Source organism: Ambystoma mexicanum, chromosome 6q (assembly GCF_040938575.1).
Source record: "Ambystoma mexicanum isolate Mex_15411 chromosome 6q, UKY_AmexF1_1, whole genome shotgun sequence".
Lineage (NCBI taxonomy): Eukaryota > Metazoa > Chordata > Amphibia > Caudata > Ambystomatidae > Ambystoma > Ambystoma mexicanum.
Window position 1 is genome coordinate 819,692,267 of NC_090937.1, and position 21,310 is coordinate 819,713,576.

At 46.1% G+C, this 21,310-nt stretch overlaps 1 protein-coding gene across 13 annotated transcripts in view; it reads left to right on the forward strand.

Moving 5' to 3' along the window:
* The window catches only part of RAPGEF2 (Rap guanine nucleotide exchange factor 2), a 1,671,940-nt gene that overhangs the window by 1,544,806 nt on the left and 105,824 nt on the right, over positions 1-21,310 (forward strand). For all 13 annotated transcript variants that reach the window (XM_069631345.1, XM_069631346.1, XM_069631352.1 and 10 more), the window contains 2 exons: positions 12,392-12,603; positions 13,244-13,367. In XM_069631345.1, coding sequence (XP_069487446.1) covers positions 12,392-12,603; positions 13,244-13,367 — 336 coding nt within the window. The remainder of the gene's footprint in view (positions 1-12,391; positions 12,604-13,243; positions 13,368-21,310) is intronic.

Sequence of the window (21,310 nt, forward strand, 5' to 3'; positions counted from 1 at the left end):
TTGAAGGAGGCAATTGCTAAAATACAACAAACAACAAAGAAAAGTTGGTTGTATTGCCTTCCGTTAGCATTGTTTGAACTTAGAAACAGGCCAGGGTCCGACCACCACCTCACCCCTCACGAAGTGGTTACTGGACGTCAAATGCGCCTTCCCCTAACACCAACGTCAAGGGCATTCACCGATAACGAAAGTTCAGCGAATGTGTTAGGAGATGAAATGTATCAATATGTGTCTTCTTTGATTACTAGTGTCGTGTTTGTGTCTCAACAGCTCGAGCGCACACGGGGCGGGTCTACCAGCAATCAAGAAAAAGACGAAAGTACGGAATTGGGAAAGGAGAACTCGTGCAAACTTGCCAAAGGTGACCACGTACTACTTCGCAATTTCAATAGAAGGTGGCACGAGAAGAGGTTCACTGGCCCCCATCTGGTAGAGGACGTATCAACAAGAGCAGTAAAACTAAAGGATAAGCGTGCCTGGAACCACCTACATGACGTAAAGATCTACAAACTGCAGACCCGCCCCAGCGCCAACGACAGGTCCGTTGGACGAACAGCAACAACATCGCCGACAGCGGAAGAAAGTTCCACCACAGACAACAACCCAATTGTTCCCTCGGAGACGATAACTGACGAAGAAAGGGGTGATCCCCATACTGCCCACCCCATGGTCACGCGCTCAAAGAGTAAAAATACTTCCGCCATCTGAGCGCAAACCCCCCCCCATTGACTCCTAAGTACAGTTGTAACTAAAACTAAAGGACATTGCTTGCACCAATACACATGTAAACACGTGAATGTTCTCTTTTTTTCTCGCACATACAGGAACTGCGTAATATTGTATTGTTAAGAAAAGCTAATTAACAAGTTCAGTGTACAGGCGTAGATGGTGCTGCCAGACGATAACTACCCAGAAGAATTGTCACACCAATTTGTATACGAAATAAAGAGGCCAACATACCTAAAAAGGAGAAGGGTACGTGTGTACTACACAGCCTTCCTCCTGGCCATAGAATATTACATGCCCCACCTCCGCCCATACTTGCCGGTCCTAAGAGACCCATCACTTAGAGTAGCGTGGGAGCAGCTCTTCGCCTGGGCACTGAATGACCACTTGATAGGGAGAGCTTAAAGGAAACAAAACTAACATTTAATAACGAGCACTTTTGAGAATTTTTAGGCGGGCAACTGTAACGTCGCAAGAATAAGCTGCCAGGACCGCAGCAAGGTAAGAGCAAAATGCCGGTGAAATTAGCATATGTAATAAAAATAATAGGGATTTTTATGATCACCGGGTTCTTGGCTGCCTCCGTCTGGCAGTACAGCTATGCTATTGATTTTATTGCTGCACCCAAACTTAATATACCCCCGTCCCCTGCTGCAACAGGTGTTACGTCAGGTGGTAATCGTAATTTTGCACCCAAACAAAATAGAGTTAAACGCAGCACGTACTCAGACAATAAAGGTATTGATAATTATGTACAAGATTCAGCACACGTCACAAACAACATATGGTACCAACACATGACCCGCATTGGTAAGCAGACAACTGAGGATAGCTGTTACGTTTGCTCATTAATACCATACGCCATGAGCGCTTCACGAACATTTGTTGCCACAGAAATAGATGAAAAAACAGCACAGTGCATAATATATTTGGCCCTGTTCCAAACGAAAGGCAGATTTCAAGGAACAGTAGTGCACATGACATGGAAAACACGAGACTCATACCCATATGAAAACAACTTCCTCAAGACCTATCTGAGTTATCACAAGACCAGTTTACATGCTGAAGCATTCAGGTACATAACAAGTGGCCCTGCAAAAGGAGAAACAAAGAAGGTAACACTGCAGTACCTACCATGTGATTGGTACGCAACTGAAGTTCCGGGTAAACAAGGATGCTGGGAGAGGCCGCTACTGACGATAACAGGAAAGGTGTTCCTGGGCAACAGCTGGGAGATAGGAGTGATTGGCAGCAACATGGTAACAAAAGAAACTATCTCAACTATCGAGACACACAATCATCGATGTTGGACGACGTGGATCAAGTATGTACCAATGCTCACGTGGGTAGAAGAAGATGAAGACCCGATAACTATACTACCATTGACTGCGCCTAAAGTATGCTACCAGCATAAAGGAGAGGTGGACGTAGGATATAACACCAATTGTGCAAGCGTGATGGAGTTGCCTGAGGGGGGAGCGGGAACAGCAGTAATAATGGACCATTATTGGGCCTGTGGGGAAAAGGCATATCATACACTGCCTCCCCTGTGGAATGGTGTGTGCACAATGGTACACGTCAATGTACCATCACTAGTGGTACCTAAGAAGCATGTCGATGTGGCGAAATTTCCTAAAATGGATGAAGGGGATAAGAGAAGAAAGAGATCTGCACCACTTCAGAAGGAGCAAGGAAACAGGACCAACAGCAATGATACTGTCCTAAACAGGAGAAAAAGACAAGGAGAGCCATTGACAGGAAATTACCTGTGGGGAAGGTCGGAAACGGAACTAACATCAATACCGCCAGAACATAGACTATTCAGCAGAGCAGCAATGTTCTTCTCCTCAATAATACATCCGGGACTGCAGGCATACGCAAACGCAAAATGGCTCCAAATAACAAGGTGGGAACTAATGATGACCATCAATTCAACAGTAAATGGGTTCAACGCAATTAAAGAGGAGCTGCGAGCTGTAAGGATGGTAGCACTCCAGAACAGATATGTATTGGACCTTCTCACAGCAATGGAAGGAGGAGTCTGTGCAAAAATAGGACAATCTTGCTGCACGTTCATACCTGCCAACGATGCTGACAATGGTACACTGACAGAAGCAGTTTCACAATTGGCCCAGATGCACTCCAAAATGATGGACGAAAGTAACGGTGTAAACAAGGATAAGAGCTGGTTTTCACTATTATGGTTATGGATGCCATCTTGGCTGTCAGATGGACTGAAAATAATAGTGGGATGTGCTATTTTGGCTGGAGCTACCCTGATCATAATTAGATTTTGGAAGGCCCGGAAAGCACGCACGACTGACGAGTTGCAGGAAATGGCGGGAATGCACCCCTTAATGCCAGCGGATGACGGCCAGCATACAGGTGTGATAATACAAGAAAGGGAGAAGTTGCGCACCCAAATCATCACCAATCATCTAGACCCACCATCAGTGAAGATTGAGAACCCAAGGAACCCCAGGAGCTACATAGGAAGATGGGTATACTGTACTCCTGGAGGAACATGTGAATACATGTATTGGTCATTTGAAGATCATGTAAACCATTATGGACATCTCGGAGGGATAACTAAGATATGGAGGGTAAGAGGAGATAACGAGAAGGATATGTTTGTGGTCGACAAGTCGACCAGAGGGGGGACTGAAGTGGGAGAATGGAAGACCAGGCTCCCGTCCTTCACCTCTCGCGCTTGGCCTAGAGGGTCACGGCCCAGACACCCGCCGCGGGAAGAGTTTGTCCATTTACAGACGACCAGGTACCCTGGTACAGGAACATACGGATGTGTCCACCTGCCTGCCCAGCAGCCCGCACTGGCCATGCCGACACCTGCGGCTCGGATCAGCTAGACTAAAAACCACACGTCGTTAGAGATGCCATGACGACCTAGACAACGGGAAGCACATCTGTACAAGTATACACACTTAACATTTCCACACCAATTTACACGAAGAACATACTCAGTGCTCTGACGTAGGCGACAGGCATATTCACGGACGTGCATCTTTATTATTTTTACATAGGCTTTCAGAATGAAGAAACGCAAGATGCATCATGAACTCCTCTATAACGCTTGCTCACGCTTCCCTTGAAACCCGTTACCACCATGAGAGGTATAATGGAAACACGATACTGGTCATGGAAATGTATGCTACTATAATCTAAAGCACCTATGCACCAAACAGACTACTTAAGCACCAGGCCCGAGTAGGCCTCAAACAAGAGCTCCCGTGGACATTAACAAAGCAAGAGTCAGGTTGCTGATCCTGCAGAAAGAACCCGATGGAGCAACCAGCCAAGGTCGCAATGTAACAAGCCCACATCCAAGAACAAATCATCAAAGGCACGATGTTGCAACCTCGTACTCCGCGTACCAACGTTAAAGTCATATCTACAAATTAAACCAGACACACAGTGGAAAAGCAATATTAATTGTGCAGAATTCTGCCTCAAACACGGTCCCGCCTCACGTGACCAAGCCGAATCTGACGAGATGCCAAAACCCAGGAGAGAAAAGGCGTCTGGGTCCCTCACTACGAGACACAGGCCGAGACACTTGAAAGGCTCAATGGACACCTGCTACAGTGGGAGCGGTCAGCGGGAGCGATCAGCCTTCCACCTATGAATAAATCCTCACATTGTCTGCACGTACCCATATTGAAACATTGTTGCAAACACAGGTACACCGAGAGCTGGGAACAACGGTGGTCCCAGGCTGGGGAGCTCACGGATGCACCAATCAGAACATGGGGCTCTTATCTCAGACGTCAGTAACATTAGCCAATCCTCAGGAGCCTTCATGTAACAATTCTTATGTATCCAATTATAGGGACAACCCAGATATACCACCTGACTACACCTTGTCCACTAATATCATTCTCTATATGTGTACTATACTAACCCTACCACTCGAGCAACCAATTAAGAGTGGCGATAGGTTTTTTGTTAACTTTCTGAAGTGACGCAAGTAGCGCGTCATAATGCAGTAAAAAGGGCCTGCGAGCCCCACGATTATGTGTGTGTCAGGACGGACGCGTACGCTCCTTGACCCATCCCTGCCGTTTTGTATAAATAAACAGCAGAGTCGCCTTGCTCCTTGTGTGCGTCTCATACTCTATCTCATCTGGGATATACGGGAGGAGTTGGGGCCTCCCTGCCCGGAGGTCTGCGGACGGCCCGGCCGACCCCGGCAGAATTTCCCCCCCGACAGTAGGGATATCATTAGAGAAGCAAGCAATCCGACAAGACATTGCTATTTCATCAAATGGAAAATATTTGTATTCTGGTGCAGAATAAACACAACCAATCCCATAGATTGCTCGGCTTCAGAAGTGGTACTATACCTCATGTACTTGCTGGACTCTGAGCTTGGTATGGCATTGAAACACAGTACTCACTCAGTTCATGGGACAGCCCTTTGAACCCATGCACGAAGCATCACTTAAAGACATTACATACAAGGTGGCTTTCCTCATTGCTATAACCTATATGTAAAGGATATGTGAGCTACAAGTACTATCGGTTTCTGAACCATTTGTTGTCATACATAAAAACATGGTGGTTTGAAGAATGCATCTTGGCTGCTATTCAAAATTCATTTCTAAAATCCACCTAAACCAGTCGGTTGAATTGCCAGCTTTCTTCCAAAACCCACAAAGCAAAAGAGAAAGATCTCTTCATACTCTCGATGTGCGAATTGCAGTAATTTACTACCTTGACAAAACAAAAGACAAACGAAAAACACAATTCTTTGTGTCCATTACAATAAGAAGAAAAGGACAGACGGTCACCAAGGCAACTATTGCTAGGTGGATTGTTAAATGCATACAGGTGTGCTTTTCCATAGCTCACAAAACACTACCATCCACACCAAGGGTGCATTTCACAAGAAGCACAAGAGCAACCCTTGCTTTTCTAGATAATGCACTGCTGAAAGTGAATTGTAAAGCTGTACCTTGGAGGTAAGTACACACATTCACAAAACACTATTGTGTAGATACACAATTAAAAGCAGATCCACAGGTGGGGCACTCACCATTAAGACATGTATTCTCTAACAGCCCTTCAGCTCGCCCGCCTCCTTCACTAAATACTACTTGCTCATTTATGCAGAACATGAGAATCTAAGCAGATTCACAACCTCCATAAGACAAATATTACTTGCCAATAATCATCTTTCTGAAGCTTGTATATGCTTAGAAGCACATGCACCCACCCATCCTCCCCACGCGAGAACAGAAGGGTGCATTCACGTATGTACAGGGGAGACAACATTCTACACAGGTTAGAAAACAAACCATCTCAGGATGCCAACGCCGGAAGGATCATTGGTACCCAGACACGTAGAGCAGGGATAGGCTTACAGCTATGCCCCTGTCAATGCCCCGTTATTGATTCTGAAAAAACAGTATGTAATACTCTGCACCAATCACTAGATAGTGGCCTATACAAAGCATGTGATTCCAAGCAGTTACAAGATTCAGAAAGATGATTGCTGTTAAGTAATATTTGTCATATTTGTAAATCTCAGCCCCCCAGGTAGGTATAGGAGATGTTTGCAGAATGCTAGGATCAATTTTCTTTTCCTTTTGTGAGAGTAACTGTTCTGGGAAAGCCTGGTCCCGCATTCTGTTAACAAAAGGCACCTTTATTTTGCTCTTGGAAAACCCCACCATAAACCCCAACATGTCTGTAAGTTTAAGCCAATAGCTTTTCTCCCCCAATAAGGATCATAGAGTAACATAATGTTTAATGTTTTATCAACCCCTTACCTATTTGAAGATCTAGTAAATCTGAGGGGCATTGTGAGTATTGCTCCTTCTCGCACTTTCTTCTGTGCCTAACACAAGTAATTGGTTTTAGTTATTTCAGTCTAACAGATAACAAAGACTTGAATGGGCAGCAGCTTGTTTAAATTCAGCCAACCTGACCAAGGGGATTCTTCATGGCGAAGCTCTTACTCCAGGTTTGCTCTTCATATTCCATGACTTCCCCTTCGTTGTCACTCCTTCACTGATGACACTTCGCCATTGCTTCAAGCTTCCAGCAACTCCCACTTGATAAATCAAGTACCTTATCGGTCTTGGACCGGTTAGGCAGAATCCAGCTGGCTTCAACTGCCCACTGATCAGGCAGAAATCATATTTGGCTCAAACGGGTATAACTCTCAATTCTTACCTTTTTCTGTCTTTCACACTTAATGGCCAGCCACCCCACCTTACCTGCGAGAACAATAAAACCCAGGATACGTCTGTGGTGTCCGAATTACCCTGGGGCATCACATGTATTTCATTTGTAAAAGTTCTTCTTACTCTTCTCTCCAAAAGTGATAAGGTAGTGGGTGCTCTCATCAACACCCAATGGACTACTCCATCTGCCTTTATGCCATGTCTTTCAGTCAGACTAATTAAACCTACAGCCTGTAGAGGAGAAGGCTGCACTGTGCCTTCTGTGCACCCCATGACAGACTAACCCTACAGCACCCACGTACATGTCTCTGTCTATCCATACCGACACACATCTCCTTTGTTACCCTAAATAACTCTCAAGTGATAGTTCTCTGTGACCCCCACACTGTTTTTTTTAGTAAGGTGGCAGCATATTTCATCAGTGGTGCACTGAGAATTCCATTTGGCCTCCTTGCTCTTCCTTTCATAGACTGATTGCTATATTCATGGGCGTAGGACAAATCCCCCCACAATTTTAAGTGGCGGGGATATAATGGCATTTATCCCTCCCAGAATATGTAAGTAGAATATGTAAGCCTTGTGCATGCAGCGTGTAATAATTTGCAGCATGTAATTATACTTCTGCAGGCTGCAGCCGTCAGCATGCAAAAGTACAAGTTCTGCAGACTGCACGCTTAAAGATACATCCCTGAAGATTATCAGGCCACGTGAAAGCCACAAAAAGGAGCCCTCCAGCCTTTAATATCATTACTGGGGTCCTCATACATGACCCATATAAGGTGCTGAAACTGGAAAAAGTGGGCATTGCCTGGTCAGCCTAGCGCCAGGGTTTAGGTCTCGGGGCGCTACTGCATGGGACAATTTGCCTTAGTCCAGTTCTGCCTTACTCCGGTATTGCATACCCTGTCCCCATCAAATGATGGGCCCTTCCCCCTACTATCATACAAGGCGACTTGATGGGTCTGCATCATATGTCAGAAGCCACCAGATCCTTCGAGTTGCCCATCCAGTCCCGGTTTTCATCTGCCTTCTGGGACTTGTGGTTTTGCTTTTCTAATTTTGAATAAGAGACTGCAATCCCCATATTACAAAGAGCTATGCCCTCAGAATGCCATGAACATCTCCAGAACGCTCTGGAGTGTGTAGCCCCTTCCCCCGCCTGGATTTCCATCCTTCCCTAAAAATGTTACCCCAGCACTGACCTCAGCACTCTGTGCAGAAAAGCAATGCAAACCAACGGGATGTATCCTAGTGAAAGGACGCCCAGCACTTCTGTTTCCCGATTAAAAATGCTTTTGGAGGCTGCAGAAGTTAATCACATGCAAATGCCTGCATGGGTGTCAAAAGTAACCGGAAACATATTTGCAGGCTGATACTTTAAATGTGGCCCAGTGTAGGGGGAACAACTATTCACTACTACTCGAGGTGTATTGCCTACCCAGATCTCAGTATAGACGTCTTTGGCCCCCAGCCCTCTTTAACACCTGCACCCATCAACCTGTCATGCACATTCCCACAGTCATATCAGGGAGACAATGCTGAGCACGGGGGTGCATGTGGGGGGATGAAGTTTCCATGTTAGGGCTTGGTCAGTGTGGGGTGCATGTGGGCGGCTGAAGCTACCATGTTAGGGCCTGGTCGGCGGAGGTTGCATGTGGGGGGGCTCAGGATTCGTTAGGGCCTGGTCGGCGGGGGTGCATGTGGGGAGCTCAAGCTTTCATGTAAGGGCCTGGTCGGCAGGGGAGTGCATGTCGGGGGGGGGGGGGGCTCAAGCTTCCATGTTAGGGCCTGGTCGGCGAGGGGGTGCATGTCGGGGGGCTCAAGCTTCCATGTTAGGGCCTGGTTGGCGGTGGGTGCTTGTGTGGAGGGCTCAAGCTTCCATTTAAGGGCCTGGTCAGCGGGGGGGGGTGCACGTGGAGGGCTCAAGCTTGCATGTTAGGGCTTGGTCGACTGACCTGCGGAAAATGACATAACGCGGAACTATACAATTGGCAGCGTTTTGTTGGTGCGCAATTTGATTGTCCTACCATTCCATTCTAAATGCACAGCTCTAGCTTAGTTGGAAGAAAGCCACTTTTCCTAAACGAATGGAAGCAGAGTCGGGGAAACGGAACAAATGTACCCTGTGGTTGGCAAACAGTGCCAGCAAACGAGCAAAGCGCAAACTCTGAAGAGGCAGCCGTCTCTCACAAATATGGCAATGGCCAGATGTCTACGTAATTAGGGGCTGCACTGTGATTTGCAGATTTTATGTGTCTCCTACGCCCCTGGCTATATTCTTGCACTTGCGCTTATTACCTCACCTTTCGGTTAAGCTTTTCAATTCACAATCCGTGTTCCCATTCGCTTGTTTTCAGTTTTGAAAGTGTGGCAACGTTTCAGTTTTCTTTTCGGTGTTACATCGTAACTTTCTTTAAGCTGAAGCAAATGACTGCCATGATTCCCTTGCTGCTTTTAGACCCCCTCAAGTGGCCATCTAGAGAACTGTTGTACTTTGACAGCTTCGTTTGCTATCTATGACACAGAACACATTCTTTCATATTGTGTGGGGTATCTAATTAATGATTCTTTTCAAAGCAGTGTTAGTAAGCACTTCAGAATGTATTTCACGTGAATCAAGCCTATTCAAAATCTCAACAGGAGAGCAACAAAAAGCGTTGCTTTTAACCAGAAGCGAACCTTTATGAAATTGTGAAAACAAAAAGTATGGTTAGTATGTTTAACCCAGTGGTCGAAGTGTACGAAAAGTAGTAGTGGAATGATGTTCCCTGCTGGTCTGCCCCGCTCCCCACAAACCCCATCCCTGCGGCCCCTCCCACACACAATCCAAACCCCCAAACACACAATCCAAACCCCCAAACACACCTGCTATTTATGGGAATGTGCAGTGCAGCGAACTGAAGTGCAAGCTTCAACTTCTTCCTATACTTTTATTTTAAAACTAAACCATCCCAGAACGATTTCTTTTTTAAATAAAAGTATAGGAACAGTGAAACAAAAATAAAAGTATGGATGCACCGCTCCCGACCGCTCCCGCCCACTTCCACCTCTGGTTTAAACTATTTAGACTTGATGCAGGGTTATCTTGGCGAGATTTTGGGTGGTAGTTTGGCAGAGTAGAGGGGTCTACGGAGGCTAGAGGGTAGGTGATGGCAAGGCTGGACCAGTTAGAAAGGTGGTCCAATGGGAAGACAAGACACAGTGGCTTGGTGACCCTGCCTCCCCTGCAGTTACCATAAAGAGTAGCGAGCAGGAGGGCTCTGCAAGTGGTAGGAAGTGTACAGGCTGCTCCTCCAGCAGCCCTCTGCGCTGCAAATGCTTATTTTTCACATATATACATACATATGTATAATTTTTATTTTTATTTATCTTTTTTTTTTTTAAAGCAATGCACGTCTGAAGTGCACCAGTTTTATGATTAGCTGCACACAATACACAATATTGTAGGCGTGGCCTTTTTCTTTGAAAAGTCTGTTGGGTTTATCGCAAAGGCCCTTGTGTCTCACTCTTGAAATTATTGAGAACTATTTGACAATTTGCAGAGTTCTCAGTCTGTCCTCTCTTGGATGGGACGTAATCAACCATGCTTGGCTCTTAGGCTTCCGTCTAAAAGCTTCCTGGTTGCCATATGTACAGGAATTCAAAATTTCAGAAGATGATTTTAGAGGTGTGTTTTAGCATATTTTAAAGAAGAGTGTGAATTAAGTAGTGATGTTAGGCGAGCAAAGTTAGGAGTAGTTTATCTCTATTACTTTAATGAGCATGCAGATGTCTATATTCAGCAGTTACTTTGCATGTAGATTATTGTTGTGTGGCAGAAGATAAAACCTTCACTTCTGCCAATTATGTAGGTTTAACCAATGGGGCCATGCATACCTATATGCAAACATCCAGAGGTCCTGGTATTTTAGCAGGGCTGCCTCTGCCCTGCATCCTATGCATTTGATTGATTGTTTATTTGTATAGCGCCTATACACAATGTGTTTCAAAGCATGTCAAGGCAGGGGAGGGAGCAAGAGAAAAATACAATAACATTGTTACAATTACTTGAGACATAAAGAATGAGTAATATACTATCGTACTAGGCCTGGTGACATTTCTGATAGTTCAACAGCATAGACAACGATTGAGGGAAGGAGGGGGGTTTGGGAGGAAACAAAGGAAAGGGAACATACAATGAGAAGTGGAGAGCCATAGAATTAAAGGGTTAAGCCGAGCCAGGTTGTCTGCTTTGGCTCTAAGAGACAAGACGGCTGAAAGACACCATTCTATCATCATGCTTCCCCATTCACCACAGCACAACACCCTTACCTGGCGGATGTGGTGCTTCCCCATCTGAACAACAACAAATCCATATGTGGTATCCTGGTGTCCAGCCTCCAGAAAACACAAATCTCATACCTGCGGACCTGCTTTAACATAAGGCAAAATTGGAGTCCCAATTGTGGCAGATCAAAGCTAGTGAGAGAAAATGATTTGCCCAGGCCCCCACACTTAACTAAGCATGAACGCAGAAATTTAAATCCATTCTGCTCTTTATAAATACACTTGTCTACATTTTCTCGGACGTGGCTGTTATTAAGGTGGGACAATCCGTTTTTGGCTTTAAAGAGCTAAAATATCTCTGTTTTTTGGGGATTACTTGAAAAATAAGCAAATCACATTATAAAGCATGAAGAAGAAAAGAGACAATCACAGACAAACGTGTACCTGCGCTGCCGTCTTTCATTAGAAACATATTTCTTTTTTCTTCGAATGTTCTTTTTTTCACAAGGCACTTTGTAATTTGTTACAAACTCTCATACTTGTATTTGTTTTAACTGAATGGACAGGCATTAACAAAGATAGTGGTACAAAAACAAAACAACGGACACTTGATTCGAGGAAACATGCAATTTTCCAAGGCTTTGTGATGTTAGTTTTGTTTCTTCCATGATCTGGATCGTTAGCTGATTTGTAATGTTGAACTATGGGTTTGTTAACGTATATTTTTTACATCTCTTGAATGGGTGCTTTCCCATTTGTAATGTTTCCATTGGAGGTTTCTATCAAAAGACTAGGATCGCCCTCTCTTGAATCCTCTAAGTGTTGTGTCGTTTTTGGTTGCCATATTCTTCTTTTATTAACCAAATGTTAGTTTTAATTTGATCTTGTATTATTCTTTGCCCCACAATAAATTCCTTCTTTCACAATAGATAGATTTTTTAAGCCTAATCAGGTTAATATAAGTGCTTCTCTGTGGTTTCAACTCCAGGGACTAAGAGGAAGATGTGGTTACTGCAAGTGCAACACAACGAGGGAGGAGTGGGTGAAGAGAGTTGGGAGTGGGATTCAGATTTGATTTCTGTTGCAATAAAGTTTGTGAAGTCCTCAGCCTGGTGTACACTTAGCATGGAGTGTGGGTAAGTAGCTAAGGAAACATTGTTTTTTTTTCCTCACATGCTTTCTCCATTTTCCAGTGGTCTCAATTTGGCACCGGTGGCGAGGCTTCGTGCTACATGGGAAAAACTTCCCAGCAAATATGAGAAGCTTTTCCAGGATCTGCAGGACTTATTTGACCCATCGAGGAACATGGCAAAATATCGTAATGTCCTTAACAGCCAAAACCTACAGCCACCCATCATTCCTCTGTTTCCTGTGATCAAGAAAGATCTTACTTTTTTGCATGAAGGTGAGTGCAAAGTTCTGCGCGTCTGTTCAGATATGCCATTGAACTCTCAGACTTGAAGGTGGTTGACACGCTCCAGGTCCCGACGACCAAAAGTCAATCTGTTTTATTTTGATCCAAAATAAATATGCATCAGATGTTTGAAACAGACCATGGAGCAGGTATTTTTCTATGTTTGGACCTCCTGTTGTTGATTCTTTTGTCAGGTGATAGATTGATTGTGCTCATGGTGAGGGGTTGGTAATTCTTTGTGAAACCAGCTTCATTGTATTTTATCGATCTCAGAAAATAAATATGTTAAAATCATAAACCAATAGCCACAATTATTCTCTTTGGCATTAGCTCCGTTTTCTCAAAAGCCAACCAGTGCCTTCAAGAACCTTTTATGCAGTGCCACCTTGTGTTTTACCTGGCACAGACTTAAGCCAGTGCCACTAGCAACCACGAGATGAGTTGACTTTCACTTCTTGATCTGCTAATGGCTTCCTTGGGTTAGAAAAGATTAGACACCCTCACACTCACATAGCCTCCCTTCTTAAGGCGCTGTGTTGCTCCCCATGGAGTGTTTAAATAAATAGATAAATGCCTATTAATTCTTTAATGATACCACCAGTAATCCCTTCCCTTTTCCACCCTTCTCCAGGTAACGACTCAAAAGTGGAGGGCTTAGTCAATTTTGAGAAGCTGCGAATGATTGCAAAGGAGATTCGTCACGTTGGCAGAATGGCTTCTGTGAACATGGACCCAGCGTTGATGTTTAGGACGAGGTACATCGTTATTTCCAGATTTATTTTCAAGAAGATAGGACCTGTGTGGTGGTGAATTTCAACCTGGCAGCCACTGTCTTTTGGTTGTCTTGTGTGTTTCAGCCTCACAAAGTGTTATCTAAGCCAAGACTAAATGCTTTGTGTGCATTAGTCCTGCGGATAGGTGAAACAATTGTGCCTTTGGTAGACACATGAACTTTAGCACTCTTTTAGAATACCATATTGAAGATGTTTGGCTATGGGGCTTTATCAGATTTTCCCTCTAAAATACCTGGCAGCATATTTTTAATGTGCCCACCAACTGCTGTTACGGTTCCTATATTTTTGGAGAATTGTATATTTCTATGCTTTAGACCTTAGAAGTGTAAGAGGGCCTAATGGTAGATAATATAAAATACAGTGGGCCTCATTATGAGTTTGCCGGTACAGTAACAACAGTACCGGTAAGCTTGCCGGTACTGTTGTTACCGGACCGGCAAACTACGAGGTCTGCTCCCGCGAGCAGACCACATCGGATACTCCGGCACCATTCATGAATGGTGCCGGTACATATGGTGAACCCGGGAATGGGCAATTACCGGGTCCGGCGGGGCTGTAATGCCCCAGTAATTGCCCATTCCCGGGCGCCAGAAAAAAAATGATACCATGGCAGCCATGCCGGTTTTACCAGCACGGCTACCGCCGGTCTCATTACGAGGCCCAATGTCCGTTTAATATAACCGTGACTTTTATTGTTTCCAGTGGTTAGACATTGTAGGTGGCGAAAAATAAAGGAATGATTGCTGTTTACTCCATATGGAAGCAGCGCTGTTATTACCATGCCTACTGCAGTGAGGGCTTTTTTTTTTAAAAAGTCAAATCCAATTGGATACTGTCTCACCTTTACTTGATTTAGTCAATATTATGTGTCCACAAAGACAAAGAGCAGTACACTATAGAGAAACCTTCTGACACTTGCAATGTCCGTACAATCTTCCTTGCAGCTACATCGTATGAGTTCCCTACAAGCTTGCGTAGCCCCCCGTAGGGTTGTCCAGCATAAATCCCATCCACCGCTATCCTCCGCCTTCCGCACCGAAATCCCTCACTGAGGGAAGATGTGGTTGTACGGTCATCATTTGGCCCCCGCAGGGACCAGCCTGGTATGCAGTTCTTTGGAATGAGTGCATCCTGTGTATTACATAGACTGTCAGTTGCTCTACCTTTCCACGTGAACAGCTGCTTTCTTGCCTCATGATATGATATGGCATTTATAACGTGCCTATACACAAGTGTTTCGAGGCGCGAGACCATACCATGCTTCTGGCATGGTCACATAGAAAAACTACCAATCTCTCCAAGGGCTTCAGTGATTCTTCTGCTCATTTTTGGAGTCTGCCTGTCATTCAATTTACAGACTGCCAAGTTGATACCCCCAATTATTTTACAGGTATCCAAAGAGGTCCTTTAACCTCGGTCTACAAAAAAGGACCGTGTTGCACCCAGTAATTGAACGGAACATTGGCAAGGTGATACAGTGATCAGAACCCAGAGCTCTTGCTAACTCGTGTGCAGTAAAGCACCACAAGCTCATGCTCTAAATGCAACCTATGTCTTACATTGGTCAACTCAAGTTTCTAAATATTCAGCATGGTGTTTGTCAAGTACAATAAAATCACAGGTGGTTACACTAAGTGGGTTTCCCATTTCTTCTACTCCTTAGGCGAGAGACTTCATATCTTTTGAATGGGTAATGCTTTTTGATCTCATGGTGACGCTTATCCATGTCCTATCTTTTCTTAGTTGATTTCTCAAATTCTTCAGTTAAGCGGGCCATCTTGGGCTCAGACCAATGATGCAGTGCTGCTAGGTTTTCTGTCAGGCCTAAAGCCCCGCCATCATCTTTCACGGATGCATTATTCTGCTCATGGGCCTGATCAATGGCAGTAGCAACAAATGCATGTTTTAACTTGTTATAATACGGTTTCCTTGTATGAATTCTTTATTGGTTTGACAGTGGGACTCATTAAGTGCAGTCCTATCACATTTGTTTAAAGGAATCTGAAAGAAAAGAACCAGGGAACAATCTTGGTTACAGCCTCTTCTTAGAACATTGTCTCCCTCTTGTGTTGCTCTCACAGAAATCATCATGGGAAGTTTCCACTGTAGAACCATCTACCAGAATCGCAACTGGGGAGACGGAACACTCCTTTCCTTACACCAGTCTTCTAGCAATGTTACTTGGCTGTTAATTTCTAAGTCTTCGCTGCACTCATTAAAGGCCTGCTGCACAAATCCATGTAGGCTACAAGCTGTGATTTGATGAGCCCTATGGGTGCATCTTGCACTGGGATGCTTTTATAAATGAAAGCGTTTTTCCAGCTTTGGTAACACCAGTCTGAACAAGCACTCTAGTTCACCTAATTTGTTTACTCCAGACGTTTTCCAAGTAGCTGGAGATCTCCTGTGGGCTAGTAGGAGCTTTGTGGCTGATTTCAGTTATGGGGGCCTTGCTGTGCCTTCCGTCGTGGTTTGTGTGGCTGAGGGAAGAGGAGGACAGAGAGCCCCGGTGCTGTGGACGAGCAACACCCAGGGGGTGAGCACCAACGAGGTCTTGCAGCACTAGTAAGCCCCTCGTTGCGACACATCCTTTACTACCCTGTGCCAGAGTTATAATGCAACCACCGGCAAAGGCATGAAAAGTAGTGTGCGTCCGAGGGCACATCACTTGCCATATGTTTCTGACTGACTAGTCCCCTGGAGGACATACTTGATAGGTATCAACAATTTGCCAACATTTTTTAACAGGTACTGGATTCTTCATATAGAAATTGGAGGAGAGTGACAGGTCCCTGTGTTATTTTGCACAGATTACATAGATGACAATCGGCACACTTGCACCGGGTGGTCCACTCAAGCACCAGACATTCTTTGTGCGCGAGGCTCCCTCACAGATGTCTGGAAAGAGGAACAAAAAAACCCCAGCAGCCAAGATAAATTAAGCTCACGATCCAGCAGTGTTTCGCTGCACAGGGTGTGGTGCGGCCCCTGAAATGGATTCCACTTCGGGAGGCGTGAAAGGAAATAAAGGAGACCCGTCCACTGCAGATGCCTAAACTATGCACAGCGCCAGTGGCGTCCGCGGTGTGGTGGCTATATATGCTGGAGGAGCTTTTCAATCCGTGTGCAGGGTTCAGTCCTCCCTAGATCTGTTTGATGCCGTGTGGAGGCAGACTTCCCTTTGTTAGGCATGTGCAGCAGCACTGGATGAGTGTGAATTTGTGATGATAACTCTATCATAACATTTCCAGATGCCCAGCACTGCTGCACACTCGTACTCCCTCCATCTATCTACGTTCCAGAAAGCTGCCGTGCACAGGGAAACACAGCGGTACAGTCTACTCATGCCAATTCAGCCACCAGACACCAAAGAACTTTCCGCCTGGCATCTGTGCATCCCTTATCTTTGTTCTTCTGATTGGCCCCTTCTGTCTTGCTGCTAAAGATACTCACATTGCATGCAGGACTTTTTCACTCCACGGCGCGATTGACCACCCATATCATCTGGCATTGGTCAAATCTACTAGCCTCCCTTTCGAGCTTGCTCACTGCTGCTCGAATCCCTCCACTTGCCTGGAATTCCCTCTCGTGCTCCTGCCTTGCTGCTAAGCTGCCTGTTCCCTCAGCTGTCGCCCTCCTCCTCTGTTGCTGGATCATCTGCACCCGTCTTTCTGCTAGACAGCTTGGTGGGTTCATTGTGCTTTGTACAGTTTCTCCTTCTCTCTCCCCCTTCCATCTCCCTGCCCTCTCCCTCCATGGTGCTCTCCATTTCTCGTATTTACTCTAACTGCCGCACAATCACCTATCCTGCCTCTCTTTTGAAGCCTGGAAGGAAAAGCTTCAAAAAAGATATCCTCGTCTCCAACCTAAACCTACCCATCGCTGACACCTACGTCAATGCTCCTTCCAGGCAGAATGTCACAGACATCCTCTTTGTCGCTTCCTCTCCGGTTCTATAGATTCCCCACATGGTCACTGTATTCTCCCCTTTCTCTTCATTGACCATTAATGATGGCATCGATGGCACGTATTTTTGGCATGCTTCTCATCCGATAGGTTCATCATTGATGTCTATCAGAATGGCACTGTCATGGCCCAGGACTCTCAGCCCAACCTCCTTCTCCTTGATGGGCGTCCTCTGTCTCTCAACTTTCTTCCGTCACCTGCCACTCCTCTGTCTACCACCGATCTTGCGCCTTACCCCTCACCGACAGGCGTACCTGATCCCAATGCATGTCCTTAGAAAACCTTCAAAGGTGGTAACAAGCTTCAACTACCTACCATTGACTCTTGCTCTGCTGTTAAACACTCCTCTGATATCTGTGTCCTTCTTGCAGACTTTAACCTTAACATTCTCGCTCTCACTGAGATGTGGTTCACGGCCAGTTCTGTCGCTGCTTTTGACACAATCCTCCCTGAGGGCTACAAGATCCTCTCTAAGCCCTGGCCTAACTGGTCTGGAGGCAGAGTACTCTTGATCTTCCTTGAATGGGTCGCTGATACTACAATTTCCACTCGGAACTACACTTCCTTCGAATCCCTCGTCTGCAGGCTTGGTGTCTCCTCAACCCTCTCGTTGACTCATTACCATCTACAGGACACATGGTCCGGTCTCCCACTTCCTCTCAGAGTGGTGTGACCTCTCCTCTTCTCTTTTTGCCTCCATCTCCAAGCTTCTCCTCCTCTGAGACTTCAATATTCACCTTGACTCTCCAGATTCGGCCACTGGACTCTTCCGCAGACTCTGTGACTGTGTTTCCCTCACCATTCATCACTCCGGTCTGACATACTCACATGGACATACCTTGGATGCTCTCATCTCAGCAGACATACCCATCTCCAACCCTCTCACTACACCTCCTGGTCTAACCATGTTCTCCCGTCTTTTCACCTGGCTCTCTTAGGTCCCCCGGCTAAGCCTCTGCCTGCACTGCCAGTCTCCTCCTCTGTCATTCGCCCGATGATGCGAGTGTCAGTTGCTGCTTTTGCCACCACTTTCATTCCCTCTTGCCTCGGACTCCCGCACTGACACTTTTGAATATTCACCTCTCTATCACCAACACCCTGGACATCCTTGCCCCTGTCATGAGGATCCGCATGAATCCTGACTCCCAGCACAACACCTGATATGGCTTTGTCCTAACACCTCTGAAACGCAAGTGCAGAGTTGCTGAGCAGAAGTGGCGAGCATCAGGCACATCCTCTGACAGACTGGCCTGCCGCCTATTCCAAAGGCCAAACGGGCTCAATCTGCTCGAAGAAGAGGGCCCATATCCAAGCCCGCATCTCTGGGGCCACTAACACATCCGTACAGCGTAGAATCTGCAAGGAACTCGCCAAATCCTTCTGCAGTCTCCACTTCTCCCCTGCCATCCCTGACCCTATGTACTTCACTGGCCTCCCACTTCTCAAACTAAACTCAGGACATCCTGTCATCTCCTCTACTCCCCTCTCTCCTTCCTCCCTAGCCCTCAGGCCTCCCTTGGCCCCCATCTCCCCTCCCCTCATTTCCCCTCCCTCCTACTCTCCTCTTTCTCGCTGATGGCACCGACAAAGTCTCTAGACAAGTGCTCTATGAAAGTCTTCTCTAAACACTTGCTCCCCTGCTCCTCCAGAAGCATTCAGGACAACGTTGCCTCCCTTGTGCGAGCCTTGATGTCTATACTCACTCCTTTGCCACTGGCTCCTTCCCGTTACCCCCTCAAGGACCCTCTTGTGCATCCTCTCCTCAAAAAGCCCTCTCCCCCCCCCACCCCTCCTGCCCAGCGAACTACCTCCCTATCTCCATCTCCACTTCCTGGGCAAACTCCTGGAGAAAGCTGGTCATCTCCCAACTGATCCAACACATTGAATCTTTCTCTTGTCTCCACGACCACCAGTCTGGCTTCAGAGCAGCCAGAGGCACGGAAACTGCTCTACTGAACACATGTGAAGACTTGCTCTCAAATCTCGATTCCAACTCTCCTTCCATTCTTATACGCCTGGATCTTTCCTCTGCTCTTGACACGGTCAATAATGCCACCCTGACAAATCGGCTCTGTGACTCCCTTGGCCTCACAAGCCTGGCACTTTACTGGTTGACCTCATTCCTCTGCGACCGTCCTTCCCAGGTTCAACTGGGCCCCATTTCTCTCCCCGATCACACTCTCCACCTGCTTCTTCCCTCAAGGCTCTATCCTCTCGCTGTGGCTCTTCAACATCTACCTTGCCACTCTGGCCCATCTGATCTCCTCCTTCTCTCCTCTCTTCCAGTGTTATGCAGATAACCTTCCCCAAGAAACTCAATGTCTCCAGAGCTCTGGTCCTCTCTAGGCTGGACTACTGCAACAGCCTCTTCCTCAATTTTCCTTTATCCTCACTTCACCCCCTTCAACTAATCCAGAATTGGACTTATCCGGGCCTCAAGCCTAGGGACTGCATCCATACAGCCCTAAAATCACTCCACTGGCTCCTGGTTGCTGCTAGGATCATATTCAAGACCCTATGCATCATCCACAAGGCTTTCTGGGGCCTGGGACCCCGCTACATCCAATCCTCTCTCTCCCTAAATACCTCCCTGCTAGAGCCCTTCAGTGGTCTAGCCTCAACTCTCTGCAGATATGATGCGTCTCTAAGCAGAAAGTGGGGGTATCTCTTTCCTCTGCGGGAGCCTCCCTCTGGAATGGTCTTGCTGCCCCTCTGACGCTTGAGCCGGATCTTCTTAAGTTCCATAAGCCCCTCAGGACTCCCTTTTTCTCTTTTTCGTTCCCTCTCTCCCTTCCCTGCTAACGCCCCCGTCTGCCGCAGTGACTGGCTGCCTAGTTCCCTCTGAGCTCTGCAGGGCACCATCCCCCTGCCCACCCCTGTTACCCTCTTCCCCCTTTCGACACCCCACACATACCACTGTTCACTTGCACTCTATCCTCTCTACCCTGCACTTCACTTCCCACGCTAGCACTTTGCATTCGCGCAGACTGTCACTCAACACCCTACCACCCCCCACCAACACCCCTCCCTCGCAGTTCTTGTTACTGCACTTGCATGATCCGAACATCACAATGCCTAGTAGGACCATTATTGTTATCTTTTTATCTTTCTCCCTTGTTCCCCCCAACCCTCTTTTTTGTCTTGTGGTGCCTTGAAACACCATTTGTTGTACAGACGCCTGATAAATATCCAATAAATAAAATAATGAGTAGAGTAGCTGATTGAATGTGGTGACTGGGCCCTGCCCAGTATTAAGGGCTTGAACTGCTGTCTTGACAAGATCAACTGAACAGGTAAGCTAGTTTCAATTCAACATCGTTTATTTGCGTGGTCATCGGCCCATGAGAATATTTCATGCCCTTCGAGGTTGCCACTAGCCAGAACCTGTATGTCACGATCCAGACAGTTGTAATGTTTCTCCATGGCTTGCTGTATTAATTGATGTATTAGTTGTTTGGATTTTCTTGCTTTGGCGCTGGACAATCCGTTCTGTTAATAGAAGTGGGAGGAATGTTGGTAAGACTCTGGGAGATGTGTATTCTTTGATTTCCACCAGTATCACCATGTCTGGTTATGGTCCACTCAGTTTAATAGAAATTGTCTGGATGTTGAAACGGATATTCCTGCCCCATGAAAGCAGTCCTGGGGTTATTATCAATATTGTGGACCACACTCGCTGTAAAGAGCCATCTTGTAAACTGAAACTGAAGAGGAATAACCACTTTTACCATATTGTAGCAATTACATTTTCTCCCTAGCTCTGATGAGATGCCTAGCACAGACTATAGTACAAATTTAAGCAAACTCCATTCCATTTTGACATATGATTGAGCAGATTGATATATTTCTCTTAAACTGCCATTTTATTTTAAAATAAAGTTCACCATTACTGCTTTTAGGGAGGGGGGGCGCGAGGGGGACATCTGTGATGGACATAT